Source organism: Adelges cooleyi, unplaced genomic scaffold (assembly GCF_023614345.1).
Source record: "Adelges cooleyi isolate 19-005CV unplaced genomic scaffold, UGA_ACOO_1.1 ACOO_flye_CR_arks_rails_tigmint_CR_PRNA_249, whole genome shotgun sequence".
Taxonomy (NCBI): domain Eukaryota; kingdom Metazoa; phylum Arthropoda; class Insecta; order Hemiptera; family Adelgidae; genus Adelges; species Adelges cooleyi.
Genome location: NW_026095914.1, coordinates 413,009 through 426,489, shown reverse-complemented (window position 1 = coordinate 426,489; position 13,481 = coordinate 413,009). Strand labels below are relative to the sequence as shown.

Below are 13,481 nucleotides of genomic sequence, written 5' to 3'. Positions count from 1 at the left end.
GGTAGTTGAACAATTTCATTCGTTTGTCAAAATCGCTATACAAGCGTTGTCCGACGTTGACTTCACTATCGTCAACTCGTTTATTGCATACACATCTTCCGAAGTGTACCAACACATCGCCTCTTCAGCAAATTGCAGTAATGCCTGAATAATTATAGATTAAAATTTGTTATCATATTTGTGTTGTTTTAATAAAAATTATGTTCTGAAAAAGTATATGTATAATATTTAATAACAGCTTTAAGCAAAGGGGTTTTCCGTTTTAACAAAAATTGGATTCCATCACTGGGAGTGTACTTTAATAATTGAAGATCTTTTTGACTTGAGGTTAATAGTCATTCATAAAAAAAGACCAGCACCTACACGTAGAGGTAGTGTAGAATGTCTCCAATAAACCGGTCTAATGTATCATTATTAATTTATTGACAATACAATATTCAACGGTTTGCAGTAATTTAGTCATATGTTAGCGGTTGAAAAAATACAGGTTTTTTCAATCACAGTTTAATAAAAACAAATTTATAATAACATAATGAAATGTATTTTCAAAATCTTTTTTTTAGTTACTTGTCAAAAATAAAATATAATTTTTGTCGTCTTATTATATAATTTGTATTCCTAAACACAACATACCTACTATTTTTTATATATTTTTTTTATTTATTTCAATGTTGCTTAACATCATCATTCTTAATTTAAATTTGTACTTTCAGATATTTGTCCAGAATGTAGATCAATTTTTTTTTTTCAAATTACGCATATATTTGAATAATATATATATATACTATATTATATATTATGATAGCATTTATGTAATATTACAGATTATAATAATCCGGAATTAAAAAAAATAAACAGAAACTAAAATCATTGATATATATATGAGGTAGAGACAGTTTAATGTTTAATTTATTATTACAATAGAAAAACAAATTATAAAAAAAAGGAACTAGGTGTAATACAAATTTACATTTTATACATTCATTCATTAATATTTCAACTAAAAACAAATTTCAAAAAACTACAAAAGATACAATTTAGTACAAGCAAAATATATAGGTTTTATGGTCAAAAAACAACGAAAAAGAAAATTATATACCTATAGGGTACAATACAGGTAGTATAGAAATATGTAAGATTATAAAAAGTACGGGAGTCGGTCCAAACCAGTGTTAGGTGGTCCTCCTAAAGTTTGACCAGCAAAATATGCCAATTTATGGGCTAATAAACACGGGGCTGGTACACGAATGGTGCCCTGAAATAAAAACAAACATGCTATAGCGTTTTAATAATTAAATATTTTTTAGTTCAAGTAAAACAATAGTTACTCACCGACCAATTAAAGTACATATGACACAACTTGAATGTAAGTTTTTGCATATGATCAGGTGGAAGATTTAAGGTATCTTCAATAATCTGGTAGTGTGTTGGCGACACTGTACCTTGTCTTGAATGTTGTGACACTAAGTAGAAATCGTATCTAAAATATGGTACAGATATTAAGAACATTACAATTCACAACATAATAATTATAAAACTAGTTAAGTTTATAACGTCTGCACTACACGTCTGTCATTTGATAATATATAATATTTTTAATTCGCTTTGTCAGTTAATTAATTACACAAACTAGGATTTGAAAATAAAATTAACTCATTATAAACTCTAAATACTACTTGTATGTGTGGGGTACCATTTAAGTTACACCCTCCCCCCTAAATGATTATTATCATAAATATAAATATAAATTTATGTATAAATTTTTTGTCACTGTGTAAGTATGCAAACTCCTCCTAAAACGGCTGGACAGATACTTCTGCAATTTTGTGTGCACGATTAAGTTGATTCGAGAAAGGTTTAGATTCAAAATTTGATCCGATAAAATATGTTTTTAATTTTTAATTAATTAAAATGACTAATTATGATTATCAATAGTATCGATAGTTATCAATACATCTCTATGGTTTTTCTTACCAAAGGGATACAGTGATCCGATCAGCTAATTGTGTGTCTATTCTAATACACGGGCAACGCCGGGTCGGGGCAGCTTGTATAATATATAATGTAATATAATTGTAAATCAAAAAGGTTTTACAGATATATTATGCAATGTATCATACCGTCAAAAAGCCTGTATGACCTGTATTTGCTTCTACACTAAGTTAGTACAATAAGATAAACAAAAAAATAATTATATCCGCTTACTTTGTGGGGTCGGTAACAACAGTATCCACAACTGTACCAGCTGGTGGATTACGTATGTTATGTTTGGTGAAAAACCTGGCGCTAATTCGTTTGGTAACTATGACAAACGTCATTGGAACTCCGGCGTCGCCGTAGAATTCTTTAATAGCGGCCTATAGTTAAAGGATATACATGTTAATTTATTAAAATTATTCCAAGTCCATTTGAACAACAGCATAAAAAAACAGCTATTACTTTAAACAGTCTAATTTCGATTTTTTGAACATATTGAATCTGCCCTTCGCCCACCCCGTCTCTGAATACAACTATACATGATGGCAAACATCCATTTATTGACTTATACGTTAATAAGGCCTCTGGAAAAAATTGTAAAATTAAAAAACCTTGTTATTGACAAAATACAACGTAAATAAAATGATCTCCTAACTGCTTATAGTAGCTGCAAAATGATTGGACAACTCTTCGCCCACTTCGTGGGGCTCGACACAGCTAAATATATTAGTGTGGGTATCGCCCATTGTGGCAATCAAAGCTCCAAATGATATCTTTTTCTTTCCCTTTTGAGTATGGTAAACATCATACCCAACTATCATCATACCCTATATATTTCAACAGAATAAATTTTAATATTGTTTAAAATATTTCACTAATTGTTACTTTTTTGGGAATTTTGACGAGCCACGGAGCACCTCCTAATTTGCAGTTTAGTTGTATAGCAATTTTCGTAGCAACAGACAAATTATTTTTTTGTACATTTTTTAGAAGTACCACTTGAGATGGCACTAGACAACATATTAATCATCATTATTTTAAATTCCATCCGATATTAGTATTATTCAACGACGATTTACCTGCCCGGTCAACACACAATTTTCGTTTAATGACAGCGTACAGCTGTCCTCTGGGTGGAATAACGCAAAGTATGATAAGTGGATTTCTTTGATTTATTACTTGTTCCAAACTACATATAATGGTATCTGGTCGAACATCTTGCAGAGGTACCCTGTAAAACAAAATTAATTGTTTCGTGTAGCAGGACTTTAGTGTTGAATCAAATATTAGATACTCACATAACGGGCTGCGGTAAGGTAAAGTACATCTGCTTAGCCGCCCTTTCTAGACTTTTGACGAAATTGTTCACTTCTTGTATGTTTTGTACAGGAGCCACAACGACCCAGCACTTAACCACTGCACACATGTACATGGGTAACATGCGTAAATGTTTCGTCCAATCGGCCTCCTCTCCGCCACTATAGTTCTTTGAATTACTATAAATCGGTTCGAAATTCAAAACGCGCCCGGTGACTTCAACAAGATTATTACTTAATTTCAAGTTCCATTTCTTGAACTCTTCAACAGACTGCGATCAAATAACACAATCATTCACTAAATTTTGGAAATTCACGTTTTACCGGCACAAATTTTTTCACTTACGTTATTTGATGACAAAACACGCTTAACGAAATTTTGAAGCCGCCTAACCCTTTCATCTGGGTTTATACGCGTGTATGAGGCCATTTCCTTCATAAGATTGAAATTATTTCTGTAACATAAATTAATTAATGTATAATGAAAAATTACTAATTGTCTATTGGAAATACATGTACACGATGATATGTACACGTTTTATAAATAGTAATGAAAAACAATAAAGTTGCTTTGATATAATATATTATTTATTCCATAGTATGGTGACAAGAAAACCCCAGAGTATCTTCTATAGTCATAGGAAATATCCTGGTTTTATGTATTATAATTTAAAGGTTTATCAGTTAATTAAGATTTGTTTTTTTTTTATCGAGTTTAAATCCTACATTTATTGTTATATATTAACAAAACGTTACGAACGTAAGTATTGAACGATTTGAAAAACTATATTCACTATTAACTTGGATTAAAAAGAAAGTCATTTTAAAAATAATTGTCCTTGTAAAACCGTATTTATTTATGTTTCCTAAACGGACTGTGTTAGACGTTTGCAAAGAATTTTGCAATTAACTGAAAAAAAATGTTTTATATAAACGTGAGTTAAACACACATTGAAATATCAAAACATATCACAATGCCTTCTCAACGAAGATTTTTAAGGTCACAAATAATGTCTAAGCTAAAAAAACATTAGGTACCTATTTTATTTTTGGTTAAGGGCGTATTTGTAAAGCGACCTAGTGTCTAAGTACATCGAGTTTTACATGTAGATAATAATGACCGTAAAACTAATAAACTAAATAAAAAATCTTAGTAAAATCAGATTTACAAGTATACTATGTTATAAATTATCCGTTTAGCTTATAAATAGCGCAAGGGTCATATAGTAGATATTGTTCCACCCCTCTTGACAAATGTTCTCAGAGTAAAAAGGTACCGCTTTTTCTCACTCAAAACATACTAAATTGGATTATATAGTACATAAAAGTTACCGCATCTGAGTGGTTAATCCAGTCATGACACATAGTTCAGGAACCAAATACACCAAAGATTCTTCTTCTCCAAATAGTCGTACAGATTTTTTTTTGTTTTTTGATACAAGCATGGGCTGCTTACCACCGCGTATTTGTGCATTCCATTTCTAATTTACATAATAGATTAACATGGGTAACTATTATAACTTACAAATGTTACAACAATCGGTGAAAATGTCGATACCTCTTTGTAGTATTGGTAATATGACATTATTGTGCCATCTTTTCTGGGAAACGTCGATGATGGATCCGAAGTTTCATCAATATCATCAATAATATAACTCTCGTTGTTGTAAGCTGTCATGACAGTTGTTCCAATAACTCCGTTTTTAAAAGTGTTCTGTACAAAAGTAAATATTAAAAAAATTTAAAGCGTTAATAAAACCGTCTAACTGGCAGCGCAATAAAAAAACAAATCCAATAACTAATGTAGTATTGTCTTTGAAATTGGATTAGTTGGTATTAGTAGTTTCGTTAGAACGTAAGAAAATGATAAAAAGAATGGGAAAAACCTGTAGGCTGTCTAATAGTTTTTTATAAAAATAATTAAACAGTATTGATATTAGAATATCTCAAATTTTTATAAAATAATATTATGTAGGTACCTAAATTGAAATTATTCTACTATTATTGATAACACTTATACAAACAAATTATATGAAGATATATTATAAAATTATATAGACATGTATCATATAACAATACCATATAACATATATTATATAGTTACTTAGCATTACTTATGTTTTTCTTCAGTGTTTTGAACTGTAGAAATAACACTATAAAAAATTAGTTATAAAATAATATCACCTTAAACTAGCAATATTTATTTGTAATGTGAAATATGAATTCAATTTTATATCCATAAGTTATAAATATGTTGTGTTGTGGGAAACCTAGGAAGAAAATGAAACGGTATTGAAGAAAATATTTATGAACACTTGTTTTTTTCTTTCTGTACAAACATGTCTCGAGAGCTGCAAGATTCTAAAAAGTGTATACAATATTTTACAAACGAACAAAATAAAAGATAAATAGTTTGCTTACGTTTTATATCCTTATGTTTTTATAATTTTTATACTTTAGGGATCTAGATAGTGGGACTAGCAACAAAAACTCTAAAAAAGTTGTAATGTCAGGAAGGCGATGAAGAAGAAAAAGAAGGGACCAAGTTAAAATTCTTGAGATAGGTAGGATAATATTATTCATAATATTATTTTCAAGATCCATCTGTCATTTTTAATTTTGTTCATATATAAGCGCTATAACCGCTCAGTTTTGTAGAATAGTTTACCATCCAATCTGGATCCTTATATCGTTCCGCGGCACAATGAAGAAAAAAGTCCAGGACTGTCTCTTGACGCATTACTTTGGTTGATATCTCCGCACACATTAATATGCTATCGTTCTCATACTTGGCAATGGATGTTTGATATCCAGGCCAAAGTTGGAGCTTATGTGCTGGAATGTCAATCTAGAATAGATCAAAAAAATTACAATTATAAATGTTTAATGTAATATAAGTACGCTCGTCAGTAATTATGTACATAAATAACATATAACTAGTACTGACCTTGGCTTCCGGGTCATAAAAGTTTCTGGAGATAAGTTTTAAGCCAAGATGCCGGATGCAATTACGCAAAAGTAAGTTGAATATTTGCATGTAAGCATAATCACCAGATTTCAAGAGATTAGTGAATTTAACTTTTATTGTGACCATTTTATTGTCATTTCGGGTTTGCGATGTTAGTTCAAAGGACTGAAATAATAAAACAAAACATTATTCTGTGCACCTCATAAAAAAAACCGTACTAATCATTTGTTCTTACTTCGGGGTTCAGCCTAGAGCTTGTAAACAACATAGTCCCATCGAACAAATAACCGCCAAAAATTTGGCGGTGTTGAGCCAATAAACTTCTTTTGACTGCAATGCGGTCTTCCTCAGGATCGAAATCGACTCGATATTGATATACTTCCCATTGCGTTAATCCTTTATTGGTTGCAATAGCCGTTAACGGGAAATAATTTGCTAACAACTTTAATTCAGTTCCGGAGAAACCTATAAATTATATTTAAGTCAAGCCCTTATAAACTGTTTTTAATACAACTTGACTACAAGGTAGTGCCGATACCCTAGATATTGTGATTGGATTATATTATTAAAATTTGTGGATTTTAAATGGCTATATCCGTGTACTTCATTTACCCAGTGTGAAAGTATTTTAAATGAGGCCCTGGACAACTTTAGAATTTACTTTTCGAGAAGAAGGCTCAAACCAACTACTCAAAAACTGTTTCTTCTCTATTTCATTTGAATAACAGAGAAGCTAACGTTGAAACGAAAACGAAGTCGGAAGATCAGAGTATTAAGCATGAATTTATCCCTAAATACCTCGGAGTTACTCTAGATAGAACATTGACCTATAAGGGACATCTCGAAAACACAGCGAACAAAATTAGAACAAGAAATACCATAATCGCCAAGCTGCCGGGTATTAAATGGGGAACGAATACTTAGACTTTGCGAGTTTTTGTTTTGGTATTTTCAGCGACAGTGTTGTGCGCCTGTTTAATTGAATAGTAAATACAGAAATAAGCTATTATTGGACTTATAACTCCATATAATATAAAAAAAGAAATTGCCATAATTAATTGTTTATTATTACTTATTATCAATGTTAACACTATTATTATTATTATTTAATACTATTACTTTATGCTGTCTGTTTTGTCTTACATATATTTATTGTGTGATAATGATATAAATCTGTTTCAAGCTATACGCTAAATAAAAAAATTACCCAGAAGTGAACTAGGCAGTTATCGACTTAGTGGGAGAGTTAAACATAAGGATTACGTAAGCCCATAGCCAGCTATTTTGTTAGTGAACAAGTATTCTTTTTTATGGGAAATTTGTTTTTAATTACTTGCAACTGTATAGTCTGTAGAAGAATCCAAAAAGAAACCCATCAAACGTTTATCCGATCCAACAAATTTGATATAACTGAAAACACTAATTTATAGCAACGTGCTAAAAAGACTTGGAGCTTTTTCAGAAAGATCCATTTGGACGGTTACTTATTAAAGCTTTGAGTACAATCATATAAGAAATCTTATTTAAAATTAAAAAATATGTAAGTTCTGTTTAAAAAAAACTTGTTTTATTAACACAATTTTATAAAAAATTATGCAGGATTATTAAAAATTCTTAATTTGCTCGTACTAAGATTTACAAATAAATACCTACGATCAACCTTTTTAATTAATATGTTGTATAACTCTTGAATTCAATTCCTGGTTTTAAGCCATTACTCGAACACTATATATGTGTTTAGTGTACGAACTAAAATAACCTTTTCTCAAAATCCTGTTTTAGTATCCCAGTTTGTAGATTTCTTCATTCTGATATAAATTATTAAGTTATCAGAAATGAACGTATAAATATTTTGGCTGAATAAAACCCGTACATAATTATTGTTTAAACTGAAGAACACCTAAATTTAAAACTTGTTTTTTTATCACAATAACCCAAAACCAACAGTCAAAAAAGTTATAGGGGTGAAAAACTTTTTTATTGTGTTTTTTGACGCAATTACAATATAGCGGTGAGATCTAGTTTTTAAGCTATAGGTAAAAATCTAATATTACTTTGTGTTTTTTATAAAAAAATATTAATAATAATTGAAAAAACAATTTATTGGCACGTTCGTTTGTTTTTAATCGTGGTTTAGTCATTGAACTCGATGATGAAGGTAGATTGAATAATACTAAGGCCTAAATGTTATATTATATATATTAAGGCAAATTGGATATAATCTTACATAATGTTATAAGGAAATATTTAGTTTTTGTAAAGAAATTTGCTTATGTACGACTTAAAACTTAAAATTTATCAAAATTTTTTCATATCGAGAGTATTGATTAAAATCAGAATTAGATGTTTGATTTTTAGCTTTGCAGGGTCACTACGGCTTTTACCAGTTACTTTTTTCCAATTTTAGGAGTTAAATTATAATACAAATAAGGCTTTAAGATTAAGATTGTTAGTAGGGCGAGTGCGTTCCATTTCAATTTTTACTTTATCAAAAAACCGGTATTGTACTAAAATGTTTACAATTATTTACAATACACTGCTAGGTGTATTTTCTAATAATATAATTGGAATACTATTACTAAATTTAGATGATGTCGATAAATGCTTTGTTGAAGTCTTTTATGACAACAATGCTAGAACATGCAACACTTAAATCATTCATCTTTAATCATTATTGGATTATTTAACTGAAAATTATATTGATTCTGAAACAAAATGTTCTATGTGTTCTTTATATTTGAGCAAAAAATAAAAGTAGTTCTTATTATAAGTTCAATACATATAATATACCCACCATAAAGATATTTATAAAAATGTTAAAAAAGATTTAATTCGACACTAAAATAGCAATCCGAAAAGCCTTGTAGACACATGAAAACAAAAAGTAACTACAAGTCGAACAGTTGCATTCATTGAAAAAAAACACCAACAAATTTAAAGCTATGCAAATTAGCCTATTGAAAAAAAAATTGTAATGTTTATAAACACACAATAGTAAAAAATAAGTACATTACACTCATCTTAACTTGTTGGGTGTTTGCAAAAAAAAAGAAAACTTTTTGTGGCGTTCAACACTTCGGTATACACCATGAGTAAGTGAACCAAAACGCATTCTGGCTATTCAAGAAAAACCATTAGTCCTTTTTGGGATGCTGTAAAAACGTTAAACAAGCGTCATTTTGGACACTCGAGGTATCATCTTAAGATCAGTGTATTTCGGCAACAAACATTGATAGCAGTTTTTAGTTAATTTTCATTAAGTATACAGTTGTGCACCAAGACACAACAGTACGACCGACGGCCCATGTTTAAAATACAACACACAGCCCTGCATACCTATACATAATCTAATTATTATTTACCTTTTTTTCCTGTCGGAGCCAAAGAAGATTCGGGGCGAGGTGCTACGAAATTGTCCATTTCAGGAACTCTACGACCGCGTATACTTCCCCGACCAACAGGAATTGTAGTATCGTCTATACAAAAAAACCCAGTAAAATCGATTTTACTTTTACACATTATTCGAAAAAGTTATAATTAAAGTTTACCCGACGTGACCAAATTTTTCACGTCTCGTGTAACCGGTTTAGCCTAAAAGAAAAACGTTTTGAATAATAATTGTCATTCTTAAATCATAATTTCTTAAGTCAGTTATTTATATTCGATTTTAGTTTACTTGTGGAGCAACAGATTCACAGACAGGTGGTCTGATTAGAACCGGTCTAGGAGTTTGGAATGATGTGGGACGCGGTGGATGCGGTGGACGGACACCGTATGGCTGTGGGTATCTCGGCGCAGAAATGATTGCAGAACGCATTCCGGTATCTAAGCGACGAGACTTTCCTCTTGTCGGTGCAGTACCGCTCATTTTAGTTTTAAACTAATAAAAAAACTGTGAAAACACGAAAAATAAATAAATATGTTTTCTACAAAAACATAAGAATAAGTCCGTATTCTGTTATTAATGTAGTTGAAAGTTTGTTTTTATCATATACCGTCAAAAATGATAATATTTATGTTTACATACTATCTACCACCTATCTAAAATGTTTTTTATTCTTTTAATAAAACACAGAAGGTACTAACAGAAAGCTGGGTAGATAAGAGCTACTTATTTTTCATACCCGATTAGTGAAAACAAAAAAGTAAATTTACAATAATAAATAATATTAAAAAAATACATTAATAGTCTTACTATAAAAATTAAATTTTTGTATAGTAACCGTACAGTAATACACTTGCGGTGAAATAATAATATGGTTTATCATTAAATAACTTTTATTAGTAAAACGTCTCTTATATTTATTAGTAATTTAAGTTAAAATAGATATTCGATCGTTGATAAGTTGATATGTTAGTGGTACAGCATAGGAATATCTAGTTACCTGTCAAAAGAAATGCAATGACACGCTGAGATCCGAAAAATTTTCTTAATGTAATGACACTAAATATTTGACTTCGGACAATCGACAATGAAATAAAAATGAACACTCAAACAAAATGGTTGATGATCGCGAGACGTTGCCATGGATTGTTTAAAATACACTTTGGAAATTACCACCTCCATATTATTTCAAAGACATCCGAAATTTGCTTTTTATGTTTGTACAAACAAAGAGATTAGTAGTCGATTGGTTTGTCCCTCTACCATGTACTACTGTTTCCCAGTTAATATGATTAAAATTGTATAAAACATTTATAGGTCATATTTTTAGTTCTCCTTACCCTTGTTTGCCGTCAGTTTTAGTTGAGCATGATAACATAATTTTTATTTTTAATTTTCAATATGAATTTTAAAATTTGCCTATTAACTGTTAAATGGCAACAAATTTTTTCAACGCTATGTATAAACGACCATGGTGGAAAAGCTTTCATATTCATAATGAACAACATATTCATATATCTTACATTTATATTTATAATGAAAAAATTCGTGCCAAATCAATTACACGTGACTACATCAAAACCGACTTGATTACAATTAACTAATTTCCCAGAGTAACGTGGCAAAAGTTTCCATAGGAATGGAAATCCAAAATTAAATCACCTAATCTAGGCAACTAAGCAAACTAGTAGCAATTTAGGGGAAAATACAAATCCGCATAGACACTATCGATAGACAAATGAATTGTATAGGCGAAAGAAAACACCAATATGCCGCGACCTCGTATTAGCTTTTGTTACTGTATTTCTATCTATAAAATAGATATGTATAAATTCACATTATGTCATACTACTCACTCACTGTCCAAAATGTCAACACCAAGCACTTCGGGTGTATGGGCTAACTGTTGGTTAAGTGATAGTTCGAATAATGTCGTTATATTTACCATATAGAAGCACCAGTAACTCATTGACTTATTAGTTAAATCAAAGACCATGTTATAAACATGCGTTTTGTGTGTACAATTACTTATCACGAATATGTAGACTCAAGCGGTGCTAAAAGTTAGATCATAGATCTACAAGCCCAACCAAATGTGAGGTGACAATGAACGGTCACAGATAAAACGATACAAGTGATCTATTATCTGTACTTGTAACGATTAGAAAAAAAATATGACTATAACCGTTATACATATAATATAAGGTGTTCAATAAATATAAAAGAAGCTATTTTTAACACATTTTAGAAATGTTATCTCAGGTAATTGGCGAGTTTACATTTGAAATTTAAATTCTTCTATTTTAATAGAAATATACTCACGCCATTGTTTTCATTGAACGGTTAAAAATTAAAAGTAATGTGAAGTGAAAGTAAGAGCATTATTCAAAGTAATTTTTAACTATGTTTTTGTTGTTATCTACTAAACTATTGTGCAATGTTTTTAGCACCTATAAAGATAAAATATTATGAACTATCGCGAATTAACTTTTATTACTAAAACATCATTTATTAGTAACTTAAGTTTAAGACTAGGTATTTTATCGTTGTTATGTCAGTGGCACAGCATTATAAGAGTTTATCTTCTTACCTGTTAATAGAAATACGATAACACGCAGAGATTCGAGAAAACGTATTTAATGTAATGACACTTGGCTATACAAATATTTGACTTCGGAAAATGAAATAAAAATGAATAGTCAAACAAAATGGTCGATGATCACGATGAGACGTTGCTACGGATTGTTTGAAATATGCTTTGATACTACAACGTCCATACTTCAAAGACATCCGACATTTTTTTTTTGGGTTTAAACCAACAAAGAGAGTATTATTGGATTGGCTAGTCCATCTTTCAATGTTTTCAAATACTCCAAATAATAGGTTTAATATGGTATAAGACATTTTAGTTCCCCCTATACTCCTTTACTGTGAAATGTAGTTGAGCAATATAAAATAATTTTTCTTTTCCGTTTAATAATGTTTTTAAAAGATAAATTATTTTTATTAAATAATTTAGTGACAACATTATTTAGGGAATATTACAAACCGCACTGAATTTATCACTGATAAAATTTTGTATTTTTTTAAAATAATATGGTTTTTTCAATAAAAAAAATTGGTATTTTCGGATTAGGCTAAAAAAAAAACTGTTAATGCTACGAATTAAACAATTGTGACAATGTTATTTATAAAAGCTACTAAAAAAATAAAATACGAGTGATTTTTGATAGTGAAGTTATAAGATGTAAGTTCTCAAGTTGGTACTTGAAAAAATTTTTTTGTATTATGTGTTAAAAACATTTCGAATTTATTCATAATATTTGAATCATAGGTACATAGTTCACAGTTATGCACAAAAGTAAATAACATTTTTAAAAATTTGTAATGATGTGGATTTCTTTTATACTCGTATGTCCTACAAAAGTCTAAGAATGAAAGCTTTATTTACATTTTCAAATTAAAACCCATTATTACATGTGTCTCATTAATATGTTTAATTATCTATACATTTTAAACTTAAAATACTTATTTTATGTACAATTTTTAAAATTTTTTTTTCTGTTCTCATTTCTTTTTCGGTTGCTTTAGATATTATCATTTTCTGTAATTAAAGGGCTTGTCCCGTAAAATGTTAATAAATTTAATTAAATTCAAATAAAATACATATTTTTTTCAATTATTCTGATAAAATATTTCTGTGAGGCTGCATATTATTGAGTTTAATAATCATTTTTGTCATAAATTACAATAAGTTTTTTGAACAATTTAGAAACCTTAAGTAATACAAAAATATAAAAAGAACATTATTTTACTATGCTTTATATTATATTCC

At 29.5% G+C, this 13,481-nt stretch overlaps 1 protein-coding gene across 1 annotated transcript; it reads right to left on the bottom strand.

Moving 5' to 3' along the window:
- Positions 1 to 1,138: 1,138 nt before the first annotated feature.
- Positions 1,139 to 10,129, bottom strand: LOC126837428 (piwi-like protein Siwi). The gene is made up of 17 exons (XM_050571332.1): positions 9,938 to 10,129; positions 9,810 to 9,852; positions 9,624 to 9,737; positions 6,497 to 6,726; positions 6,241 to 6,426; positions 5,962 to 6,141; positions 4,852 to 5,007; positions 4,626 to 4,774; positions 3,640 to 3,748; positions 3,276 to 3,565; positions 3,057 to 3,208; positions 2,863 to 2,987; positions 2,633 to 2,804; positions 2,440 to 2,561; positions 2,206 to 2,357; positions 1,333 to 1,480; positions 1,139 to 1,255 (listed from the first exon to the last, which is right to left on the bottom strand). Exons 1-17 carry the CDS (start codon positions 10,127 to 10,129, stop codon positions 1,139 to 1,141), a joined length of 2,637 nt encoding a protein of 878 aa, XP_050427289.1.
- Between the last annotated feature and the right edge of the window lie 3,352 nt (positions 10,130 to 13,481).

Bases quoted from the DNA above. Each gene is read 5' to 3' on its own strand.
- LOC126837428 (XM_050571332.1), bottom strand. From the start codon at position 10,129: ATGAGCGGTACTGCACCGACAAGAGGAAAGTCTCGTCGCTTAGATACC. The intron at 4,775-4,851 runs GTATCGACATTT...TATGTAAATTAG, and splicing joins ATTACCAATACTACAAAGAG to AAATGGAATGCACAAATACG. The intron at 3,566-3,639 runs GTAAGTGAAAAA...ATTTGATCGCAG, and splicing joins GTGTTTTGTCATCAAATAAC to TCTGTTGAAGAGTTCAAGAA.